Source organism: Solenopsis invicta, chromosome 1, assembly GCF_016802725.1.
Source record: "Solenopsis invicta isolate M01_SB chromosome 1, UNIL_Sinv_3.0, whole genome shotgun sequence".
Classification (NCBI taxonomy): domain Eukaryota; kingdom Metazoa; phylum Arthropoda; class Insecta; order Hymenoptera; family Formicidae; genus Solenopsis; species Solenopsis invicta.
In genome coordinates, this window is record NC_052664.1 from 18,457,022 (window position 1) to 18,483,843 (window position 26,822).

The window sequence follows — 26,822 nt, forward strand, 5'->3', positions numbered from 1 at the left end:
TCTGAGGACCAGTTTTTGAACGACTAGTTTTAGACTTGAAATGTCGTTGACATTATTGTATCAATCTCTGAAAAAAGCTGATGTTACTTCAGGATCGATATATCGGCTTTCGGTCCGGAAGGGTATACAAATTTTTTTCCGTATTGAGCTTTATATTATTATGTATTTCTAGAATAACTATTTAACTTTTAAGCATTTGCAGTAAAAAAATTTATTTAAAAAATTATAAAAACATTGAAATTTATATAAATTGTCAAAAGCCAATCAGCTTCCAGTCCTCTAGAGGTTAACACATTCAGAACGTTATGTCTTATGGTTATACAACATTTTGATTTGCGTTTTATTAATTTTACTCTCTTTTCAGGTGTAGGATATATTAATGGGATACATGTATATATAACGAACAAATATCTTGACGGAACGTTTAACTCGTGCAATAAGGTATCAGTGCCAAGTACGGGGCAGTTAGCATTGGATTTAATGTGCGGAGAATGGGGAGCGAGTAGATGTACTCCTTTAAAATGGTTTCACTTTATGGGTGATGCGGAGAACAATGTTTATGTACCTTTCCAAATCACCTATGTAAATACTGACAAACCTGTCGGACCATTTGTGCCATTAGATCCTCCAGTCACACCGTGCAGTAAGCCGTTAAACGTTAGTATTACATTTCAGAGATGTATATGTATATGTGTACAAAATATACAACATATTTTATGTCAAAAGTAAACATAAAATTGCATGTTGCAAGTGCTCTTTTAAATTTATAAAATTCATTAACGGTATAAAACTTTAACAAGATGAACTAAGTGTGATGCATTTATTTACTATTTATTTTTTTCTATAAGAATCTGTTAAACACTGATAAATCACTTTTATCACTTTAATTATGGATCTTTCTTTATCTCAAACAAATTTCTTGAATATTTTGAATATTCAAGAAATTATTCTTACGTTATATCATGAATTGATAAGGTAATCAAAGTAGGTAATTACTTAAAAATTAAATGGTACAAAACAAGTTGTGAGATTTTTTGCTGATTAATATACATTCATACTTTTTATCATGCAGTTTAATAGTCGAGCATAACAAGTGCTCAATTAAATATAAAATATTCATTAATTAAAATGGAGAATAGATTGTTTTAATTTATTATCAAAATATTATATTTTTTGTAATAAAGTGTATATGTGAATAAAATTAATATAAGATATATATTTTTTTATATATACATAGGATCCAAAAATTAAATATCTAAATATGATTCTTTTATTTCATAATTTGAAAAAATTATAGACTTTTAAGAAATAAATATGCGATAGGAATTTTTTATAAAATTATTTTTGAAGTTTTTAAAATAGTAAATATATCATATATTTTTTATAAAAAAACTAAATTTTGGCATGTTATGACAATTAAAAATTATTTAATTGTAAAATATATTAAAAATGTTTAGACCAATTTAAGTTTTGTATTCTACATATTTTTTGTTTTTTAATCTAAAAGCTTTTTATTCAAGTATTTTTTTATCTTTGGAATATCATTCTGCTTTGTTATCCAGTTAAATAATACGCAAAAACCACTTACATCAATATATCATTTTTTTTTATCAGATATAAAATATGCAAACGAAATAGCATAATAATAAACCGATTAAAAAGTTACTTTTAACTTCTTTGTAGAAAAACACTCCAGCATGCAGCTGTGTTGATTGTGAACTAAGTTGTCCAGTACCACCACCGATGCCTCCACTACCAAAACCGTTTTCAATATTTGGTTACGATGGTTATGAAGTTATAATGACAATTGTTTTTATATGCGGTTCCTGCCTTTTCCTTCTGCTAATGATGTGTTTCAGCCATAGAAAGCGTATAGGTGAGAAATTCAATCCTGTTTATATATATCAAAAATCTGAATTCTCTAAATACATATATTACAAAAGGAGGTTCATCATAATCATCATTACTAAAAATATCTATTACTTTTAAAAGAATGAAAAAAAGGTCCAAAGATGAAATTAATCAGTTTGATACATATTATAGCTGAACGAAATATCTCGTTCAAAATTATTTTTTTATAGATTTCGAGATTATAGATGTTTTATATGAAATATTTTTTTATATAGTATTATAGTTATGTAATTGATATATTTGGCAACTTGATACAATTTTTAAATGACATTGAATACAAAAATTTACATTTAAATCAATTTCGCCATTTTTTTAAAGGTGAAGCATATGTTTTGTCATTAAAAAATATTTTTATAAATAGAGTAACATATAGAATTTATAATTCACAATATATTTAAAGAAACATTTACCTATGTTTCTTAATATGATACAACAAATGTTAAATAATTGTTCTAAACTTCAATACATTTTAGATTCCTATTAACTATAATATATTTTTTTGAACTGAATAATATTTCATCTCTAGATATTTTATTCTATTCTTAAAAACAAAATGATGATGAATGGATTATTTTATATGCAGGGTGCCCCAGACTATCCGTACATTTCTTTTAAAATAAAGGAAAATAATTTTTATCAAAAATGTTGAGTAATTAGCATACACTATTGAATAGTGATATTTTCAACTTTCGATTCTAACCAGAAATGGAAACTATTTACACCGGATGTTGAATATTTTAAATGTAATCTTTTTTTATTACAGATTTGTATTACATGCAAAAAAACTAAAATCTTTTGTTTCAAACATTTTTTCTGAAAAGTGGTTTTATTAATCTTAAAATAAACAAAGAAAGTAAATGATGAAAGAATAAATAAAAAATTAATAGAGATATATTTAGCAAAAATGTTTAAAACAAAAATTTATTATTTCTTTTACATGTAATTTGGATCTACAATGAAAAGTATTATGTTATCATTTTAAAAGGATTATGCGAATGATCTGGCACGTCCTAAATACAAAATATATATAAAAAAAAATTGTTGCTGAACAATGTAACAATCGTGTGGAAATAGAAAATGCATTGTTTTCTTCAATTAAAGCTTTTTTTGTATTTTATTTTGCATATAATTTATTTTAATGAATTTAGTGACTAATTGTAGTTAATTTATGTTATTATTAATCATCTCTAAGTGAATATTGTAAAATAAGTGTGGAGATGAATTGAAAAGTTGATTGTGTGATTAATTTATTTTCTAATAGTTCTTAGATATTTTATTGCTGTTATTTTTTTTCTAATGGTATTGGTGAGATCTCTTTCTTATACTCATTTTATTTGAAACTCTAAAAGGCATGTGTAACATCCTAATTTATTATAACACAATTAATTTCTTAAAATTTATTATAATTTCTTATCTAAAATATGCATTAAAAAATAAACATTATTTTTGTGAGAAGTACCAAGAGAATTATAGAATAATTGTGGATCTATAATTACGCAAATAAAGTTGCATTTAAATTAATTGAAAGATAGCCAGATTTACATGTGTTTACACTGGCTTAAGAAACATTTGCACTTTTGTTTCTTCTTAGAAGTGTTAGTGTTAATATTTGCACTAGTTTTGACTTTTTTGACACTTTGAACTAATGCATATATATTTTTATTTGGTTATATCATTTAAATCGTTATAAGTGTGAGTTACTGATCGAATAACTGTTTCCATGTGTGAAATAGATTTTTTTTGTTATATTAACTATTTGAAGAGCATATATAATTTTCATTTAATTTTTGTATATAACTCATGTATATCATACAAAATAAGTAAAGACTATATAGGTCGTGTATGTCTGGTGTGCGCATATGTATAGTTGCACGAGGAGAAGAAGTAGGAAGACAGGTGGGTAGACGGCTAGCTGCCGGATTACACCACCCAGGAGATGGTGCTCGTATTGCCCTCGCCGCTGACCAAGAAGACAGTCCACTTCAATCTAAGCGTTCTAGTAGGTTTTTTCGATTCTAAAGCTATCTTCACAGTGTGTTCGTCATTACTGTCTTCCTGTTTGTAGCTTTTCTCTTGCTTTAGCTTGTGTGTCTTTCGCTTTATTTTCAGGCCTTGCAGATTACACTGCCAGGATGTCAATTGCGCTTTAGACAAATTTATCACTTATTTTCCCAATTATTTACACTTTGATTTGTTTGTCGACTGTTTTATAGTGTTAAGCTAAACATAATTATATCTTTTTTGCATTGCAATACTACATATTCACATGATGAATTATGATAATTAGCTGTGCACTAAAATTCTAAATGCTTAATAGAGACGCTTGAAAAAAATTTGCAGTTTATATAATTAATAAAAAATACATAAAAAGCATGTGCTTTTTGAAATTATTTTATTAAGTTTGACAAGATGTATTCCGATTATATATATATATATATATATATATATATATATATATATATATAAAATTGTGTGCAATGATTTTATTATAATTTTTATAAACTACCAATACTTTTTTAAATAAATAAATCATAAAAGTTATTAAAAATATTTTTAAATTTTATATGATAGTATGCATAATTTCTTAAAATAATTAAAAATATTTATATAAATGTCACTTTCCACTCACAAAAATTGTGTTATGTAAATATTTCGTATATTTTGTTTTGTGTGTTATATCATACTTTTTATAATATACAATACTTAATATCTAGCATGTTATATGTATGTGATAAACATTGCTTTAAATAGTTAATTATAAGATAAGTAAAAAAATGTGCCGTTTATAGCTTAATCAAAAAAAGAATTTTCCCTAACATTATTTTTTATTGTAACATGAAGATTTATATCCATTATGTTTTATTGTGTAACGCTTCATATATTATATTCAAAAAAGGTACTTAAGATTTTTTTTTTAATAGTTATCAAGATAAATAAAATCTAAACAGATATTGTGGACAAATTATCTAAGATTAATTATTTTTGGTGAGATTAATAAAATAAAATCTCTAATATTAATAATATTAGGGGAACTTTTTATATCTTAACACTCAACATTTGTAGTTTGATTCTTTTATTTAAAATTGTTTTAAGTATTGTCTAAAATGTCATAAACCAATTATAGAGTTGTTTTAGCATTTAAGACATTATATCAGACGATTTTGAGATGAGACTCGACTATGATGAATACCTAAGTTGCATAACTATTTTAAATTATATTTTATATTACGTACGTATTTTATATTGCATCAAATACAATTTTTTTTAATTTGACAAGACTGATAATTTTAGTAATGTAAAAATATTTCTTGTACTTTTAAGTTAATTTTAATTAAAAAATTATATTTAAGAAATTTTATCTTTTTTAATGTAATAAATAATGTAATATAATATCACCACAATGTTGTTACTTCTAGTTTTATTTAAGGCATTATACTCTTTATTATTATTAATCTTGTAAAGATTATTTTTAGGACTTAACATTTTTTATAAATGTTTTTGTACTGTCTTGCATAAAAGAAATTAGTTACTTGTGACGTTATTTTGTATATTATGATAGAAGGTTAATTGTTTACAGCACATGCACTCGAGATTCTTTAAACTGCATAATGGTGCTTACTCGGATATTTGTAAATTGTAAAAATTTATTATATTTAATATAAATGCATATTTTTAGGTGTTATATCTTCCGATGAACTACCAACTGGATTTGATGAAGAACAATCCACCTTCATTGAGAAACTTGGAGCAGGTACTGACAAATTTTTACAAGAATTCTTCTGCAAATGGGGAACATGTAAGTAAAAAAATTATATTTTACATTTTGTAATATAATTTACATAAAATTATATTTATCCAAAATTAAATTACAATATTACAATAATATTTTTCTGCGTTTGTCTACACTTGTCTACACTATATATATATAATATTCTTTTATAGTTTGCGCATCTCGACCTTGGCTAGTACTTTTCCTTGGCTTCCTATTGATTGTTGCTTTGGGACATGGCATAAAATACATGAAAGTTACTACAGATCCTGTTGAATTATGGGCATCCCCTCATTCCCGGTCACGTGTTGAAAGGGAATATTTCGATAAACACTTTGAACCTTTTTATCGAAATGAACAAATTATTATTACTTCCAAAGGCTTACCAAATGTAAGTATTACTGACGTACTGATTAAAATAGATTACTATCGTTGCGTTAAACATATTCTTAATATATATTCTACAAAACAAGATAAATGCCGCTACTATGTAATTGTTTTTTTCTAGCTTCTTGGAGAAATGTGTATTTATTTTGTTTTTAATGTTATGTATAATCTTCTAATTTTAATTACAGATCGTACACAACACCTCCAATGGACCGATTGTATTTGGTCCTGTGTTTAATGATACTTTTCTAAAAACTGTTTATGAATTGCAAGAAGGCATTAAAAGTATAATTACTCCTAACAACTACACGTTAGCAGATATATGTTTTGCCCCTTTAACTGGACCATTTACCGGTCCGACGACTGTTTCGCAATGCGTTATACAAAGTGTTTGGGGCTATTGGCAAGACAGTTTAGAAAAATTTGAAGATTCAGAAGAAGATGGGAATTATACGGTGAATTATTTGGATCACTTCAGAGTTTGCTCACAGTAAGTGGTAACAACGAAAAGAATTATATAATTTAATAGTTATTTAAATTTTTTTTAAAAGATATGGATACCCGAAACAAATTACTTATTTATATCACATTTCTTTATTTATAATCTTTAACTCTTCACATTATATCAAATAATTTCATATAAATAATAAAACTCAGAATTGAAACAATCTATTATCTCATAATTATTTGCTAAATATACCTATAATATAAGTAAAATTACAAACATTATAAAGACATAATACAAATAAAATATGAAAATGTAATTATTACGAGAAAAATTAAGATTTTACAAAATGTTTAATTTTATATTTTTAAATCAGATGATAAGTCATTAAGCTGCTTTTCAAGCAGGTATCGATGTGCCGTAGGTAGTTCGTTTTAGAGCAATCCGACATGCTTAAGAAAGAGCGCGAAATTTCAAAAAAGAAATTTTGTAACAAACATAAAACTTTTTAACTCATTCTAGAAGATTCAAAGCATTTTTTAAAGCAATAAAAAGAAATCGATTTTTTAAAAATTCTACATTGGTGTTACCCCTTTAAAAATATGTATTCTAAACTGTATATTTCAAATAAGATCTACTTTAAAAAAATTTTATATATTAGTATAAAAAAGCGAAAAAAAAACTGATAAAGCTTTTAAAATCAATTATTTGAAGAATATGTAATAAAAATTGATGAGAATTGTTATTGATATGTAACTATTGATAAATCTGAAATGAACATATTTTATGTTAAAAATAACACGAAGTATGCTTAGGTATTTCAAATTTATATTATATATGACAATATTATTTTTTATATTATGTTTATGTATTTTTCTTTCAGAAATGCGTATAATCCTGAATGTCTCGCACTTTATGGCGGTCCTATAGAGCCAGCAATTGCAGTAGGTGGATTTTTGTCTCCAGGACAAGATCTTCACAATTCTCCATATGAAAAGGCGACTGCTATAATTCTTACTATTCTTGTAAACAATTATCACAATAAAGTCAAATTATTACCTGCTATGGAATGGGAAGAAAGGTAAATTTACTTGGTAAATTTGACTAAATATATACGATTATATTATTTATATATTGTTCAATTTCAGCTTTATCAACTTTATGAAAAATTGGACCGCAACAAGAAAGCCAGCATTTATGGACATAGCGTTCACGTCCGAACGTTCTATCGAAGATGAACTGAATCGTGAATCTCAATCGGACATTGTAACCATCTTGGTATCATATATCATTATGTTTGGATACATCGCGGTATCTCTTGGCCAAATTAGATCATGCACTCGTCTTTTGGTAAGAATCTACGTAATGTTACACGCTTGCTGTTCATCTTGCGTTTTATTTACTATTATTATTATATATGTAATCAATTTGTATTTTAGCACGATTCTAAGATTACTCTTGGACTTGGAGGTGTACTTATAGTGTTGGCATCTGTAATTTGTTCGGTTGGATTATTTGGTTTTATTGGCATACCAGCTACGCTGATCATCATCGAAGTTATTCCATTCTTGGTATTGGCAGTCGGAGTAGATAATATTTTTATTCTTGTTCAAACACATCAGAGGGAAGGTAGACGTCCAAATGAATCGATTCCAGAACATATTGGTCGTACATTGGGTCAAGTTGGCCCTAGTATGTTACTCACAAGTGTATCAGAAAGCTGTTGCTTCTTTCTGGGTATGTATCAGCATTATTGTAAACATGACTTAAAAAAGGAAATAAAAATGTGCGAATACTGTTACAATTAATATTTCTCTTTTGTTTACAGGTGGTCTCTCCGATATGCCTGCTGTGAAAGCGTTTGCTCTCTATGCTGGAATGGCATTATTAGTAGATTTCATATTACAAATTACATGTTTTGTCAGTCTTTTAGCACTTGACACGGTTCGACACGCGGTATGTTACATACAAGAAAATTATATTAATAGTAATTTATTTTAATCTATTCGAAATATTTGTTAACAAAACTGTAGATATCTAATTTTATATTACCATTTTATTTATTTTTTTTTTTTTTTTTTTTATGTATTAAATTCATGATTATATTAAATATATAAAATGTTTTTTATAATTTTAGAATAACAGGCTAGATGTGTGCTGCTTCATTCGCTCTAAGCGTGATGATGGAGAAGAAGTGGTAGACGGAATATTGTATAAAATTTTCAAAGTTGCATATGTCCCACTCTTGCTTCAAAAATGGGTTCGCGCGACTGTGATGATTGTGTTTTTCGGCTGGCTCTGCAGCAGCATTGCTGTAATACCACACATCGAAATTGGCCTAGATCAGGAACTTTCTATGCCCGAAGACAGTTTTGTGCTTAAATATTTCAAAGTATGTCGTACAGAGCATAAACATTGAACTAAATATGAATTATAAAAAAAATTCTTTTAAAAATTAAAATTCTCTTTTCAGTTCTTAAATAATTATTTATCTATCGGACCTCCAATGTATTTCGTTGTTAAAGACGGCCTAAATTATTCAGACACGAAAGTGCAAAACTTAGTATGCGGAGGACAATATTGTAATAGCGATTCGGTATCGACGCAAATATTTACAGCATCTAAACAACCGAACAGGTATATTACAACAAGAAATATAAAATAATCAATTAAATTTTATAAATGAATTTGATTTAATATTTATTTATGTTTTACTGAGATATTTAACTTTTTTTTTCTCTTTTTTTAGAACTTATATAGCTAAGCCTGCTTCATCTTGGATGGATGATTATATTGATTGGTCAGGATTAGCCGGCTGTTGCAGATATTTTCCTACAAACAGTTCGTTCTGTCCACATACCCGTATGTATTTTTTTTTTACAAAATTAATATATTATATATTATACTCTCCTATATTTTTGTTCAAGTATTTTACATATTTTTGCATTTTTAGGGCGGCAATGTACTATGTGCAATATCACTTTGAATGATTACAACAGACCAGTACCTATGGATTTTGACAAATATGTATCGTTCTTCCTACAAGACAATCCCGATGAAACATGTGCTAAAGGAGGTCACGCAGCTTATGGGCACGGTGTGAATTATATCAGCGATCCTAACACAAGAATGTCAACAGTCGGTGCTTCGTATTTCATGGCTTATCACACTATTCTCAAGACTTCGGCCGATTATTATGAATCAATGAGAGCGGCCAGAGTAGTGGCAGCGAATATTACAAACATGCTCAACTGTAATTTGAGAAGGCTTAATGAAAACACTTCCGTAGAAGTTTTTCCCTACAGTGTTTTCTATGTATTTTACGAGCAGTATCTGACTATGTGGCCCGACACATTGCAGAGTATAGGAATCTCATTGCTTGCTATATTTGTTGTTACTTTCTTGTTAATGGGTTTGGATATTTTCTCATCAATCGTGGTTCTGATTACAATTACAATGATTGTCGTTAATATTGGTGGCTTGATGTATTGGTGGCATATAACTCTGAATGCTGTGTCTCTGGTAAATCTCGTTATGGTAAGTTGATCTTAGTTTATATTGTTAATATTTTTAATTTATATGGATTTATTGTTAGTATCTGGACCTTCATATTTTTTCAATTGCATTTTTAAAAATTCGATGTGTGAGATGGAGTATTTGAATGAAACAATAAAACATTTATTAAAAATTTTTTTATTTTTTTATATTTTATTTTCATTTATTTTAAATATTTTATATTTTTACATAAATATTTTTTGTTAATATTAAAATAATAAATGGTAGCAAAATAACAAGTGTATTAATTTTGTGTTATAGGCGGTTGGTATAGCTGTCGAGTTTTGCAGTCATATAGTACATTCCTTCTCTGTATCAGTTCAAGCAACTAGGGTTGAAAGAGTTGCAGATGCATTGACAAATATGGGAAGTTCAGTGTTTAGTGGTATTACACTAACAAAATTCGGCGGCATTATAGTACTCGGCTTTGCAAAGAGCCAAATTTTCCAGGTGATTTTTGTTTCATTGTAACACTAAATAGAACACCAATTATCCAACAAACCAAATTGCGATAAGAAAATGTGTAAACGACCTCTAGTTAAAAATATTAATTATTTATATTTATTTTATTAATTTTTACATCTCCTTGCACCTCTTTAAAGCCATACTTTTTTTATTTGTTATATGATTTTTAATCACAAATTGATACTGATTATAATGTAGATAATTGGAATTTTGTTATTTGTTTATGATTTTTAATTGTATAAAATTACTCAGGATTACTCAGCTAAGAAATATTTGCAGGTGTTTTACTTCAGAATGTATTTGGGTATCGTATTATTTGGAGCCGCACATGGTCTCATCTTTTTGCCAGTACTGCTAAGTTATATAGGTAAGAAGGTTCTATTGGTAGAGCTTTTTGTTGGTATATCTATATGCATATCAGAAAAGTTTATTTTACATTCTTTGGTAACTTGAGTCTTTTCTGATTTTGCATCAGCATATACTATTTTGTATTTAAAATACTTCTCCAACTATTTATTTAGTAAGGAAATATAACTTTAAAAATGGATTAAATGGTACATTTTGATGTTAAAAATTTATTTATTATTTTGTATTTAAAACAATTAGTAAAAATGAGGATAAATTCTCACTTTCTTTATGTTTGTTGTACAAAAGACATTTTACTAACGTTATTTTCTACATTTTGGATCACATATCATAACTCTTACCTAAAAACTTGAAACGCAAAATTCAAATGTTTCTTTAATATTTATTATTTGTTGGGCTCTAGAAAATATATTTTGATATTTTAGCTAAGAAATAATTTAGTAATTTTTATCCAAAAAAAATATCTTGTGTATGTGTATATTCTTTCAAATTTTTAATTATTTTGTTGAAGTATATATAGTTAACATATATAAATGTTCACTTATATAATATATCATTAACGCTTTATGTTGCATGAAGCATTTTATGTAAGTTTAGATTTTATTGCTGAATAGCATTATCACCGCAGTCTTAAGAATTATCTAAAATATTTTGCTTGGGAAGGGAACGGGACAGTTAAATGTTTTTATTTAAACTCACCAGTGCTGTATTTTTATTTTCATATCCCTATATGCATTGCAAATGGAAAATCCTCAGTCTTTCTCACATTTAATACGAGCAGCTCAACAAAGGAACAAATTGCATTGAAATATTTCTTTGTCAAATCTCATTACTAACGTCTGCGCTTAGTTTTCTTCATTGAGAAAAATCGTATTCTTTAAATGTACGTGTTGTGAGTAATGCGGATTAGCGTCATGGCCCGTGGTGGTTCTAGGCTCACCCATGAACAGAGAGAAATTGGCCAACCACAAAAGAGCGATGCATGGAAATCTGGACAACGTGCAAGAGACATCTCTGAATCATCGCGTAAGCAAACACAATTCTCCCACACCTACTACAACCACACCTACATTCAAAGTGCTTGAATGTGACAGATAGGTATGCCGAGCATCTGAATTTAAAAAAGGAACGCCCCGTTTTGACATGTGGTAAAATTTTTTAGTATTTTTTTTCTTCTGTGTCCAAAATCTGTCATCGTACTTTTCATGTTTTTCATTTTACACAGATAAACTAAAGATAATACTTGTAATTGATTCTTATTTCAAGACCGTCTTAAGTAATATCTTAAGATATTATTACAGCTTTGTGATTGATGATGTTAAGATAATACTTAGAGACAGTCTTAAATATAAGATTCAACTATGAATATTGGCTTAAGTGAGTCTTAAAATATTATTTAATATTGTCGATTTATCGTTATTATTTTTAGCACGTGTGAATATGCATCCAAGAAGTGCAATTCTTTCTAATATTATAGATTCTTTATTTTCTATTTTCTTATTTTAAATATAGCATTTGAAGAACAAAGTAATATTATAATTCTTTCCCATTTATATAAATTTATGGAACTATACATTTCTTTTGTTATCTATTTTTAAATTATACAAAAGTTCAAGCACATTTTGATTTCCTTCCTAACACTTAGATGGAAACTCTACTATTAAAAACTACATATTATTAACAATTATTATTAAATTTAATTATTAAAAATATGTTATTTAAGCATGTATTTGTATAATTTTTAGTTTATTTTAACATATATTTGTACAGTATTTTATAGTAAGAGCTTATACGATAAACAACTATAAAAAGTATATGATTGCACTTTTTGCATGTGTCAATGCAGTGTTTCTTGATAATCTGAGAGATTCTGTGTTTTTTTTTGCAAGATGTATGTTTAGATTATAAGAGAAATAGTTTTATATTTATTATGTTTTTTTCTTATTATTTATTTATAGCTTACTTCTGAAAAATACAATTGTTTATTTTAAAAGATAATATTTGAATAAAAAGTTTTGATAAAATTTTATAATAAAATACTGCATTAACACATTTCTATGCTTAACAAAATAACAAAATGATGTCAATAATGCTCATAATCGTAAATAACATATATATATATATATATTAGGTGTTGGAATTAATTCGTAGCGTTTTATGAGAGATGGCGGGGATACTACAGTTTTCTGTTTTTGTCGTCAGAAGCAAATTTATCTTAAATCAGTTGTTAGGTTAGGTGTTATTTTTACGACATCTTACTTTCACTTGTTAATAACATCAAGTTATAATTATTTAAATATGTCTAAATTTATACCAAATAAAGTGTTTTTGCGGGGAGTTTTATTACATTACTTTCATATGAATAAAACTGCTGCGGAAAGCCATAGGATTTTAGAAGAAGTTTACGGTGAGCAAGCTTTAGCTGAACAAACGTGTCGGAAGTGGTTTGCGCGATTCAAGAGCGGTGATTTCGACTTAGAAAACAAGGAACGACCTGGACAGCCAAAAAAGTTTGAAGACAAAGAATTGGAGACATTACTTGAGGAGAACTCAATTCAAACGCTCGAAGAGTTGTCCACATCGTTGGGGGTTGACTTTTCAACAGTGGGAAAACGACTTAAAGCGTTAAGGATGATCCAAAAGGAAGGACATTGGATCCCATACGAATTAAAGCCGAGGGACGTTGAAAGGCGTTTTTTGACTTGCGAGTTACTGCTTCAACGGTACAAAAGAAAAAGTTTTTTACATCGGATTGTTACGGGTGATGAAAAGTGGATATATTACGATAACCCTAAGCGCAAAAAATCATGGGTTAAGCCTGGACAACCATCATCATCAGTACCAAAACGTAATATTCATGGATCTAAGCTTCTTTTTTGCATTTGATGGGATCAACGGGGTGTGGTTTACTACGAACTGCTAAATCCGAATGAAACCATCACTGGGGATCGTTACCGACTGCAATTGATGCGCTTGAGTCGGGCATTGAAGGAGAAACAACCGGAATGGAGCGAAAGGCACGACAAAATTATTTTGCTGCACAATGTTAGACCGCACGTCGCAAAGCCAGTGCAAACGTACCTGCAAACACTGAAATGGGAAGTCCTAACCCACCCGCCGTATTCTCCAGATATTGCTCCTTCGGATTATCACTTGTTCCGGTCGATGGCTTATGGTTTGTCCGCGGAGAAATTTACTTCTTATGAAGAATGCAAAACTTGGATTGATTCATGGATCGCCTCTAAGGACGAAGCGTTTTTTCGACGGGGTATCCGTTTCTTACCCGAAAGATGGGAAAAAGTTGTGGCAAGCGATGGAAAATATTTTTAGTAATGTATTTTTATATTTAAACTTAGAATAAATCGTTGTTTCTCTCTAAAAAAACGCTACGAATTAATTCCAACACCTATAATTTTATTTAAATTGATATAAAACTCGCACACTTAGTTTACAAACAATTGCACTATATTAGATACCTATAAAAATTTTTTACTTTTTATTAAACTTTTATTCTAATTTATGTATATAATAAATAAATGAAATTAATCTGATAGAAAAATTTTTGTAAATATATCGCTCTTTAATGAACGTAAAGTTTTATTAAATTGCAATTGTAATATTTTTTACAGATTAATTTTATTCATACAGAATTATTAAAGTTTAAAAAGCTATAAAAAACAAAAATTATAATTATTTTTGTTTATTAATTTGAGAAATTAACTGACTAACTATGGTTATAGTTAAAGTTGGTTTGGGATATTTGTAATTATTTTAATGGGATGGGACAGTTTTTTAGAAACATGCTACTTTAATGCTACTTTGTATGGTATATAAATGATATTTTTCTATATTATTTGTATATTATTTTATATTTTATTACCGTATATACTACTGCTATCTTTAATATCTTCAAAAATAGAAGAACAAATTTAATAAAAGAATATATTTTAATAAAAGTTGTATGATACAAAAAGATGACATCATCATATAATCTGTTATCATACAGCATATATTCTAATAGTAAATATTGTTTCCAACTATTGTATTCTAAAATACTTTTGTCATAAATGATAGTAATTTTTGTTTTTAGATGTTATTAAAAAATAAATATAAAATTATAACATACAATTTTAAAAAATATGTACTTTTGACTTTGGATTACAATTTGATTTAGAATGTAAGCAAATATTACTACCGTATGATGTCTGGTTTGTGTGTATGACTATTGAATAATTTTTTTACCACGTTTTCGAAGATATTAAATATTAGTACAATTTTTAGTTTATCTTATATATGTTAGTGCCTTTGCGCGTCGTATTTTTGTATCTGTTCATTATTAATGCAGTGTATTTTAATACATTGTATGATACGTATATCTATTGTATTTTCTGTAATGTAACAATATATGTTTCTTAGTATGTAACACATAGAATATTTTTGATTATCTATTGGTCAATAATCAAATAATTTGTTGTCGAATTTTGTAAATCATATTCGTAGAAAGTGTGTGTAACAGGGATATGAAAACATAAAAATATTATCACTGGTGAAAAAGAAAAATGTAGAATAAAATTGTTTTATATTAATATTACAAATTCACCTTTTTTTTATTAGACAAATTATTTTTAGATCACATAAACTTTCTTTAGATTATTGAAACTTTCTCAATATCTTTGAGAAGGCTAATCTATTATTTATTTTAAGATGATCTTGATTACACTTTTTTAATCTCTTGCTCTAGAAGATATCCATGATAAACATGAATATTGTATTTGTCAATACACTTCAATTTTTTATCTATCAAAATATTGTAGAAACCTAATATTATAGATGTAAAATTAATAAAAGATAGTATGATAAATAATAAAAATATAATTGCAAAAAAATTTAGTCGGAATTTAGAGAACCAAATAAATAACACAAGTAATCAAAAACAAATAAATGAATAGTTCAAATGTTATACAATCTTATGCAATATTTAATTTAACTGATTTTCTTTAAATTTTCAAATTTAAGTTTACATGTTTTCTTTATTTTTATATGCTGTTCATAAATTTATATTTTATATTATTTTTATTAAAATGTTATAATGGATAACAATGTAAAGAAAATTTCTTATGATTAAAATCTTAAATAAAACTGTTTTGGCAAAAGTATGAATTTGTTTTGATATGATTTGTAATATATATTGGCAAATACATATATTTTTATTTATAAATGTAGCTTGTACTATTACCTAAAAGAAATTAACTTATTATCTTTAAAGAAAGTTTTTTAAAATTTTAGAATATTATATATTTGTTATATTAAAATGCATGTACATTATTGCATTTATTGTTTATATTTAAAAATATAGTATTTTTTTATAAATGCTTATTGCATGAAATATTAGGCTTGGTATGGATTTGTGTTGTATTTAATGAATTGTTTTTTGTATATAGCTTGTACATGTTAAATAGAAATAGAAAATGTTAATATTTAGAAAATTACACGTACACAAAAATAGCTATCAAGCAATGTAAAATTACAGGGCAGCACAATTTTAATCATACAATTTTAATGTAATCATACAGTGCGATGGGAGATTACGCTGGATGTGATGAAGATTTGAAATGCTTAAATTGTACTTTTTTCTTCTAGGCGTGATGTCGCGCCGAGGGCGTAGAAGAACCGGCGACCTCGCAAGCGGAAGTGAAGTTATGCGTCACAAACGTGACAAGCCGGATTCTCCTCTACTCCAAAATGACAACCACCAACGCGCGTCCACTTCCTACGCCAGTGTGAACTCTATCGATGTGACTGATCACCACATAACATTCTAACAAAGAATTAAGTGTTGCCGATTTAATCGGATACAATTTTTGTACTTAGAAGGACTGAAATGTATCTACTAAATAAGTCAATAGTCTTTTATCTTGAGCCGTTATGAGCTGAGAGAGTTTCACAAATTTTTCTCTCCTACGAAATATAGAAAGTTTAACGCAAATTGTTTCTAACAAATTCTTCGAGACTGGTGAACATGTCCATCTACGTTCATATCTGGCATTTAATTTTAGCGATAAATAAATTTGTATAGTTCTAGGTTTTCGTAATTTTTAGCATATTTATTTTGGGCAAGGCTTTTTTTTTAATGTAATATTAGATTCTCACAGACTGTATTCTAAATTGAAATGTTTCGTAATTGCGAAAGCTTGAATGTACGCGCGATCGACTTTTTAGGTAGAATATCTAGAACGAAGAATTTGTTTTCTTACTACACATTAAGCAAATTTATTGAGTATGGTGTAACAAACGTGACGGGATATAAAATGCATTTTCCTCTTTTTATTAATGCATTTCTCAATTGTGACATGAATCCTTTTTTCTGATATCGATATCCAATTATTACTTACGTAAATGTGACATCAAAATATTTATTGTTGAAAGATTAATATCAAAACGATATTCTCTAATATGTACATTATCTAAAAAATTAATATTATTTATATAAAGCAACATAACGGTTTATTTTAACGATAATATCAAAAATAATTCTGCACTTTAAAATTGCATGTATTTGGAATTATGATTAAATTAATCATTAATTAAATATTTGTGATAATTAAACAAATTTTTATGCCGTCCACAATCGAAATAAAATATAAAAGATGAGTTGAAATATGTACAATATTGATATTCTGTAAAATAAGCATGATATCCATATCAGGATTCAAGTTTTCAAGTCTCGCAACAATCCATAGGTTCCATGGTGGGATCACTAAATATCCAAGTTCATTTATTTTGACTCTTACTAGATCATTCAGTTATTTTGTTACATCAATACATCTGAAATTGTTTTTAATTTTTTTTTATACGATCACCTTTAACTTCAGGATGCAAGAATTTCATTAATGAATATATTTGATAATAAAAATCACAAAATTTATTACATACTAATCATTAACATGATTATGTGTATGAGAGTATATATTTTTGGCATGAATGATATAAATGTTATAATCTTCACCATGTTACTTAAGGATTCAATTTTTGTCATAAAACGTATAATTATCAGTATTGTCGATTAGATTTGAATATATTTTGTATACTTCTTAAGTAAATATTGTCTGGCCAAGTTCCAAATTGACATGTTAAGATATTAAATTAAGGCCACAAGCAAAGCAATAGCTTATTTCTTTGTCGCTAGCTTACTATGGATCAACAGGGAACATTACGTCTAAGATTAAAATATTTTTCACATTATTTTTATTACAGTTTTTAAGACTATTTTTTGAAAACAATTCTTACAATTCAAATATACCTCACTTCTTTACTCTAGATAATTATATTCAGATATTATGAATATTTGAAAGACGCATAAAGACACATAAAATCTTTAAAAATGCCCTTTTAAATATTGTTTTATGTATTTTGTTTTTGTTAGCTTTCGGTGTTATTATTTGTATGTAACTATTTAAGAAATTATTTTTTCTCTGTTGCTTTTGTAAAACATTTGTCCTACACTAATACAAAAAGTTAAATAAGCTTGTAATTAGAATTTAAAGATATTGAGAAAACAGGCTTTAAAAGTTTGTACACATAAATTGTATCATATTTCAGTATAACAAAAAAATGTATCTTTCATAAAAAAATAAAACATAAAATTTGAGAAGTAAAAAGCTATAAATGTATGAATGCATCTATTTGGATGACTGAAAATAAATCAAATTTATTGTATAAATTACAAAGTGATAAATTACTTTGACATAAGTGTCATTGCCTTAAATCAAATGCGTAAATCAACTCTCACCTTATACATGAACAAATTAAATAAATTACATAGGGCAGTTACTACAAATATGGCTTAGAATCTCACATGACATATATGGCTCATACATTAGTTTTAAAATATCTAAGTTATTATTACTATTTGCAATAAGAAATTAAAAGTACTGTGGGCAAAAGGCTCAATTACTATTTTTAATAATTTAATTATGTACATTATAGTTATACATACAGAAATTATTTTGTGATCCTTAGTAAGCAAAAACCTCAAAGGAACAAAATGTGAATCTTTTTATGAATCCTAGCAATTGACCAGTTCAAAATATGCTTGTTGTATTAAAAATTTAAAACTAATTGAGGGAATCGCAAAGTAGATATTCAAATACATTTTCTTTGATAAGCTTTGCAATCCCACTAAGTTTAAACTAAAACATTCTATTTTTTCAACAAGAATGCTGTGATTTTGATCATTGGTTGATTGCTTAGGCATGAATTTATTATGATTTAGCCAAATATTTAGGATTACATAAGATTTTTGTCGAATAGAAAAGAATGGGATAGTTTACATTCAATTAATTACTAGGTTCCCAGTGCGGGATAGATTTGCCAACTTTATTTTTTAGTGCGCTTTGTCAGTGTAAGTTCTTTATGAAGTATGACGCTTTTGCTCAATACATGTAACAAATTTTGCAACAGTGTCTTTTGTTTTGTACAATATAACAAAAACTAGCAGGTGAATTAATCATTAACATCAATGTGTTTTTGAACATGCTTGATGCTTATTTCTCGTTTGAAAGAACAAAATTCATTTTCGTCACAAATTTGAACGTTTTATAGAATGAAACTTTTATACTCAAACAGTACATACAATTACAAAAGGAAGGAACTCGCTAAATACAAAGTTGTTAATACTTCTCAAGTTGTTATTACGATATATGTACTTGCGCATGCAGATGAATGTGTAAAACTTGAAAAAAAAGACGGTAATAAATGTTATAAATCATACATATAAAAATATGTCGTAAAATGTACAGGTTTGTGTATTTGGCAGACGTATGCGTGTGTTCGATATATGTATGAAGCGAAACTTCGTTAAATTTAATGTATGTTGGTCCGCTCGAATACTACTCATAAATGATTTTCGATTTATACTGCACCTTGTATATGACAAAATGCATATCAATAGAAGCTTTGATGTAAATATGAAGTATTGTGCGGAAATGAGAAAGTATATAACGTCAAATTAAAATGATGTGATGGAATAAAAAAAAAGAAAACTCAGAGAAGCATCTCAAGTAGCATACAAAGCGTACTGTGTTGTCACGTAAATACAAATAAATTTTCTCCTGTTTGTACTATACAATTGCGTTATATTATTTCATTCATTTCAAAAAATCCGTAATATATACTATTTATAGTAATTTGTACTATACTTATACATATACATATAAGTTATACATGTATTATTTTACACACATACGTAAATTATTTTTAAAACTACATAATTATTTATCAACACATAGCAGTTTTCTCAAGAAATGAAATTACACTCTAAAAAGAGATGATTTGCTCGTTATATATTTTTCTTGAAAATTATTCTGAATTTTTAACAATACTGTATATTGCTGTTAAGAATGATAGGATACTTGATAATAGAAAAATAGTGTTTAATATGCAATATTACGAAAAAAAGGATTTACTATTAAAGTCTTATTTTTTACCATACGTGAAATTTGGTATACAAAAATTTTTTTATTACAATAAAATATCTGATTTATTATAAGAATTAATATAAATACATTTGTGCATGCTTGTGCATCTCTTTGTACATAAGGATATAAAGATTTATATCGCTTCGAAATGTATTTCAGTTATGACTCTTGTCCTATTGGTCCAAAGAGATAAATTGCTGGACAATTGTCGTCGGGATTACCGAGAAATTGCGCGTATAATTCTTGATAGCGTGATAAAGTCAATCCACCGCGTCTTCTGTCATCGTCCTGTTAAAGTAATGACTTTAAAGCAATTATTTTACAATATGTATTTTTACAAATATTTTACTAAATTTTTTATGTGGAATAAGATATAAGTTCAGTAAAAATTTTTAAATAAAACAATTGCACTAACGTAATTTATTATTATCTATCATTTATTTATCTATATGTAGATAAATAAAAGATACATAATGATAAATTACGTTAGTGCAATTATTTATAAAGTAAAAAAATGTATAGAGACAAAGGAAAAGTAGTTCAAAGTGTGATTTTATATTAGATAGTTATAGATTTGTCTCACTCACATTTAAAAGACTTTGATAAGCTTTATCAAGGACATCTACGTTATCCACAGCAATTCTTGAAACACAATCATATCGAAATTCTTCGGCACCAATTACGCCATCCTCTAGAACATTACAAATAAAAATTCATTATTTTAAAGAATAATTTGTTATCAATTTTGTTTACTGATAATTTTGTTGAAAGAAATTGATTTATTTATTCTACACATCTACACAATGTATTACTTGTTATATTTGTAAATATTATTACGATACCATTCATGTCGAGTATTTTAAAGTGACTATCGATGAACATCTTCATAGCTTGAGGAAAATCATTATAAGAACGACCAACACAACTATTTTGCACAGCCCTTTTAAACTCTTCTATCGTTACAACCCCATCCTGAAAAAGGAATAATATAAATAGATCATTTTTCTTCTAATATTTAACAAAGAATTAACACTTTAATTTCTGTTATATGTATATACCATCAATGAATCAAAATTAAAAGGATATTTTTAATTGATTATGCTCAATTTTGATCAATTTTAATGTAATAATTATATTTACAAATTGTTTTTGTTGAGCATTTAATATTTAAATAAATTTAAAATTATTTAAATCAATAATATATAATTAATCATTTAATTGTATATACGTTTACAAATATGAAATTTTTTTTTCTGTTCAAATTAATCTTTAATAAAAATTAAGGTAATAATCTGAATTGCCAAAATAATATCTTAATTGTCAAGTTTATGTTATAAGAAAAAGGAAAACGCGTATTTTTATCAAGAAACGTTAATCAAAATATCAAATATAATATTCTCGCAACATTATCGAAACAAGATGGATTTTAATAGACTGCCACGATAATTGTCTTTGGACATAAGGAAATTTGGAACAAAGACTGCGAATGATCTCGAGTTACAATCTTGAGTAACTAAAGAATTCGAAGAATTTGAAACCGCAAGATCCAAATTGTGCCAGGAGAGATAGCCGGTTTATTTTGTTATATAGAAACTCTTGTGACATACCTTATCAAAATCTGCCAGATCGGCTATTTCCTCCCACAAAGAGAGCATGATGTGAAGATTTTCTTGGTACCGACTGTAACTGAACTCGCCTTTGCCTTCGATCAGCGTCATTCTTAATGCCATGCACTCGAAGTCGTGCTTATCCAAATATCCGTTGTTATCAATATCTGCAGTTATACAGGATGTTCCTCTCACTAAGCGCACTTACTTTGAACTGTTGAATTTTTACGAACAGAAGTCCACTTTTATCGTATATATACCGTTGAATATTGCATGATCAATTTGTAAACTTTTTCTTAATTAAATTGTTTATATATTTCAATTTCTATAAATTAATAATGTTGAATATCTCACGAAAAATAAAATCATAAAATAATTACTTATTAAGTAGAAGAAAAAATATAAAAGATTTTTTTCTTTGCCATTTTTATTTGATGATAATTCACAAAAAAAAGACATTTTTATTTTTCTAAATTATTTAAAGATTTTTTGAGTTTTTAAATACAATTTTTTTTAGATTTTTTTAGTTCTATAAAAATATTTAGGTAAACCATCGAAAAATTTTAGAAATAAATTTCGTATTTTTATTGCAATACAATACTCATATTTCATAGAATGTTTAATTTTTCATAACTTTTATCAAATAATCCAAAAAATAACAACGGATTCTATCTTTTTATGTAAAATACATAATTGCATTTTTTAAATGCAGAAACCACGTAATCTTATAATATTTCTTCTTGTTAGTCTGTGTAAAGAATTATGAAGCAGAAAAAATGATATACTTCTACTTAAAAAAAACTTTGAACTTTTAAGAGAGATATTTTTTTTTATTTATAATTACATTATTACATTATAATTACATTATAAATAAAAAAAAATATCTCTTTTAAAAGTTTAAAGTTTTTTTTAAGTAGAAGTATATCATTTTTCTGTTCATCTGCTTTATAATTACATTTTAAGTGAAAAGTGATAAAAAAGTTATATTTTACAATTTCTCTTTAACACTTCTATTTCGATGTTTTTATACTTATTGCGAGATATCCATTGTACGCGTTATATATTATCAACAATTTTACCATATATTCGTACGTCACTAAATTTACACGTCATGTAAACGGAACAAGGAAATGTAATGTAAGGGGATGCATTTGCACAACGCAATGCATATCTTACAGAGAAGATATTTCATTAATTATAATTAATGAAATTAATAGAATGAAAAATATCGAGTTACTTGTAAACATATAATACATGTATATATTTAAATTTCATAATCTTTCCTCACAAAACAATTTAATCATACGATAGAAATTTATTTATTTTATCTTTTTTATTTATATTTGCACAAGAGATCACATTTTAATTTTAATTTTTGAATAATTCACGATTTCATAGCGTGTCTCTCTGTACAATCACATCCCACTGAAAAAGAGAACTGATAATTATAAGTGTTTCAATAAACTGATTACTATATGAGTAACTGATGACATTTCATTAATTAACTGAATAGTAATCATCATCAGTTACTAATATAATAATCAGTTTATTGAAACATTTTATCAATTCTTTTTTCTAATTGTTGTCTTCCTCTGTTCCGAATTGACCAGCCTTGCTATATTATCCTCCGCATCTACTAACCATACAGAAATTTCACTATGAAATTAACGCGATTATCCCAGCTGTACGCCATCGCGATAATCTCTTCTCCCTCAGTTTCCCTCTCTACAATTTTCTTCGCGAGAGATGTAAAAAGTTCTTGAGCACAAGAGATCGTAGAGACGGAAATGTCCCTCCGAATCGCACGTCGAAGCTTTTCTCGCCGGCTGAAACACGACGAAACTTCCACGCGGAAAGCACGTCCGGCGCGAAGAAAGTGGTCCTAGAGGATGATGGTTTCACACTGAACTCGGCCAGAGTCTCGCCGGGTCTATACTTAGGCTATCCCCTCTGAGCGAAGGGTACAAAGGCTGTATAAATGTTGTACGGCAAAGAAATTTAAGCTGTGGTGATGGTGGTGGTGGTGGTGACGGTGACGAGGATGACAATGATAACAACAGTGGTAAAATTATCTACGTTCATCGAACTTGTCCTATGGAACCTCAAGTTCATTTATTTCAACTGCTTACACTCCGTTTCATATAGCTCTCGTTTTATAGCTCTTGTCTATTTAAACATAACTAGTGTACCATCAATTTGACTGGGATTATCTAACAATCTTCTTATTACGATGTATACAGTTTCTTCGTGGAATTCTCTTCTAAAATTTGTTCGAAAATCTGTTCTAATCTATTTACTTAAAAAAAATCATCTGTAGACTTATTAAAAGGAAGCACATAATTCCCACTAATAATAGGAAAAAATTTTAACTTTGCAATGTGCAATTGTACATTTGTTTAAAATACAATTGTGTGTTTTATTTATATAAATCTCTTTATCTTATTATCTTATGCATGAAAGTATTGTATATGTATATGCATTATCTTTTCTTTTGCGCTTACCATGCAATAATCATTTTAAATAAATATATATTAATATTTAGTTTATATACAGTGTGTTTGATTTACATTTAATGTGTATTGTCAAATCATTGTCAAATATTTTTTTTTTTAATAATAGAATTTTAAGAAAATTTGTCTAATAAGTTATTTCGTTTAAAAAAATTTATACGAATACAATAAAAGTTTTAAATTTTTTTTTTCAATAATTATTTTTTGCAAATATTTTATTGCTTATACCTAAAAGCAACACAAGTGACAAATTATGAACTATCGAAAATCATACTTTATTGCACATTGAATTTGTTACAAATAATATCTTAGAAAACCAATGAAGTAGATATATTATTCCATTTATAAAGAAACAATAATAAAAATTATAAAATTGTCAGTAGAAAAATTTCAAAAAATAACTAAGACTTTTTGTTCAACTTTATTATATAAATCTTAAATAAAATAACTTTGTTCGAAAATTTTGTTTATAACACTGTTATTTAAAAAAATATCTCAGTACCAAACACACTGAACATACATATCAAACATATTTCTAATAAACATTTTTTTTCTATTTACTTAAAATTTATTATCTTTTTTATAGATTTGCAAAAATATATTGGCACGTTTTCCTTTTTGCACTTTTTCTGATAGTTTCTTCTTTCTCTTCTTTATTTAGATTTTACTATATGTTTTGTAACTCTTTCCACATTTGTGTCTTTAATTATCGATACATTCGAAACATTTTTAATATTGTATGCACTTTTAACAATTTTAGAATTATCGTCCAGTCTATTAGTAAATGCAATTACTGCTACTGTTTTATCTTTTTAAACTATATTATCTTTATCTTTCTTGTTTTAAATTTGTAACAAAGAGGTAATAAATTCTTTAATTTAAGCGATCTTTTCAATGACCATGCATGTTCCCGCTTGTAATGTTTACGCTTACGCACTTTGTTTCTTTCTCTTCTTTATTTTCCTCGACAGCACAATTTATTTCAGCGGCAAAATATAATCTCACGGATACAAAAGATTTTAAATAATCGTAATCGTACGATAAACACACAGAAATGTGGTTTTCACTGTAACAGGAATCAACGGTAGTTAATTCCCGAATTAATTCTCTTTATTCTCCTGGATAATGTTCTCCAATTGTACAATAGGGAAAACTATCAATTATCTTCCATTATGTTTCCCTCGTTTGCATACAAATCGTGGAACGAAATGTTTGGGACCACTCTATTTCCGCCTTTCTATTTCCCGATGACCGTCGCAAACCTAAATTCTAAATAAGCCGTCCTACGATCAGTGAGGTCCAGATTTAACTGAAGCTCTGCTGAAATCGGACTCGACCGAGAACTTTCCTCTTTTACTATGTCGCATGCAACGTGTGACACGATATGAGGGAACGCATACGTTTTCTCGATGCTTACATTGGCTATTCCGGAAATGAGATAATCTCGAGCTCCAACAGACGAGATGGCGTACGATAGAAACGGCTGAAAAAAAAGAACAAAAATAAATACACGAACAAACATGAAATTCAAAAATAAAATAAGAGAAAAATAATAAAATGTTCGCTGCTTGCAACAAACGAAAATTTAAAGGAAAGTTGTAACTATACAGATTATTCAAATGATATTGTAGGTAAATAATTTTTTAGATCAAAAAGACAATAGAAAGGTGAAATTCGTAGCTGCATATTTTGACATTTAGCAATTTGGGAAAACTTCCCACTGTGTTCTGCCAGCCAGTTCTTCTCTATTGGTGTTCTCTTCGCGGCATTATTCTAATTTGAACGGAGGTCAACGAAGCAACGACTGCCTCTCGCCGCCACCTCGATTTATCTTCTTGCTCCGCGTAAATGTATTTTCGTACATGGTCTGTCCTCGGTGGACACGGTGGATCGTCATGAAACACGTGTGATCACGTTCTTTGTTGCCGATAGCGCGTAAATAAGCTCGCGTGTCAGAATTGCAAGTATCTGTGCGCTTCAACAATATAGCTTCCAATTATCTTCAATTCAGTAAAAAGTACCTATATTTTATCGTGTTTTAAAATATTGTGGTTTTGATAATGTATTATCAAAACTACTTATTACCATAATAGGTGTGATAAGAAACAAATAAATATACGAGGTAAACCGAATTTTAAATTATAAATTTTACTGCGGTTGACGCGTTTCCATTTGGATTCTACCATTTCGATTAATGTACTTTTTAATTGTAATCTATTCAAATATCTAATGGTATTTATTATATTCTTTAGATTTACAAAAAATTTAATTTAATTTAAATTCTTTTAAAAGTTTTTTAAACACACTCTTTAAATTTTATCGTTCTTTGGC

At 27.4% G+C, this 26,822-nt stretch overlaps 2 protein-coding genes across 9 annotated transcripts in view; one reads left to right on the plus strand and one right to left on the minus strand.

Moving 5' to 3' along the window:
- Nucleotides 1-20,022, plus strand: part of LOC105201184 (NPC intracellular cholesterol transporter 1) — a 36,900-nt gene extending 16,878 nt beyond the window's left edge. For 2 of the 6 annotated variants that reach the window (XM_039449264.1, XM_039449281.1), the window contains exons 3-19: nt 365-657; nt 1,684-1,876; nt 3,779-3,910; nt 5,588-5,707; nt 5,854-6,071; nt 6,256-6,557; nt 7,396-7,593; nt 7,661-7,862; nt 7,952-8,249; nt 8,341-8,468; nt 8,650-8,904; nt 8,986-9,149; nt 9,262-9,374; nt 9,466-10,049; nt 10,329-10,517; nt 10,812-10,899; nt 16,539-20,022. In XM_039449264.1, coding sequence (XP_039305198.1) covers nt 365-657; nt 1,684-1,876; nt 3,779-3,910; nt 5,588-5,707; nt 5,854-6,071; nt 6,256-6,557; nt 7,396-7,593; nt 7,661-7,862; nt 7,952-8,249; nt 8,341-8,468; nt 8,650-8,904; nt 8,986-9,149; nt 9,262-9,374; nt 9,466-10,049; nt 10,329-10,517; nt 10,812-10,899; nt 16,539-16,720 — 3,659 coding nt within the window. In that variant the 3' untranslated portion in view covers nt 16,721-20,022. Of the gene's footprint in view, nt 1-364; nt 658-1,683; nt 1,877-3,778; nt 3,911-5,587; nt 5,708-5,853; nt 6,072-6,255; nt 6,558-7,395; nt 7,594-7,660; nt 7,863-7,951; nt 8,250-8,340; nt 8,469-8,649; nt 8,905-8,985; nt 9,150-9,261; nt 9,375-9,465; nt 10,050-10,328; nt 10,518-10,811; nt 10,900-11,832; nt 12,047-16,538 lie in introns of all 6 variants that reach the window. The other 4 variants (XR_005574772.1, XM_039449269.1, XM_011169111.3 and 1 more) reach the window with 4 other exon arrangements.
- On the minus strand, nt 18,838-25,811 carry LOC105201185 (sarcoplasmic calcium-binding protein 1). 3 transcript variants are annotated; one of them, XM_011169114.3, is made up of 6 exons: nt 25,429-25,811; nt 23,623-23,931; nt 21,982-22,148; nt 21,217-21,346; nt 20,962-21,065; nt 18,838-20,662 (listed from the first exon to the last, which is right to left on the minus strand). In XM_011169114.3, exons 2-6 carry the CDS (start codon nt 23,672-23,674, stop codon nt 20,534-20,536), a joined length of 582 nt encoding a protein of 193 aa, XP_011167416.1. In that variant the 5' UTR covers nt 23,675-23,931; nt 25,429-25,811; the 3' UTR covers nt 18,838-20,533. The 3 variants fall into 3 exon arrangements, with proteins under 3 accessions (XP_011167416.1, XP_025988684.1, XP_011167417.1); XM_026132899.2 differs by lacking the exon at nt 25,429-25,811 and having other exon boundaries at nt 23,623-24,396; XM_011169115.3 differs by lacking the exon at nt 25,429-25,811 and having other exon boundaries at nt 21,982-22,195; nt 23,623-23,761.
- Nucleotides 25,812-26,822: the final 1,011 nt, after the last annotated feature.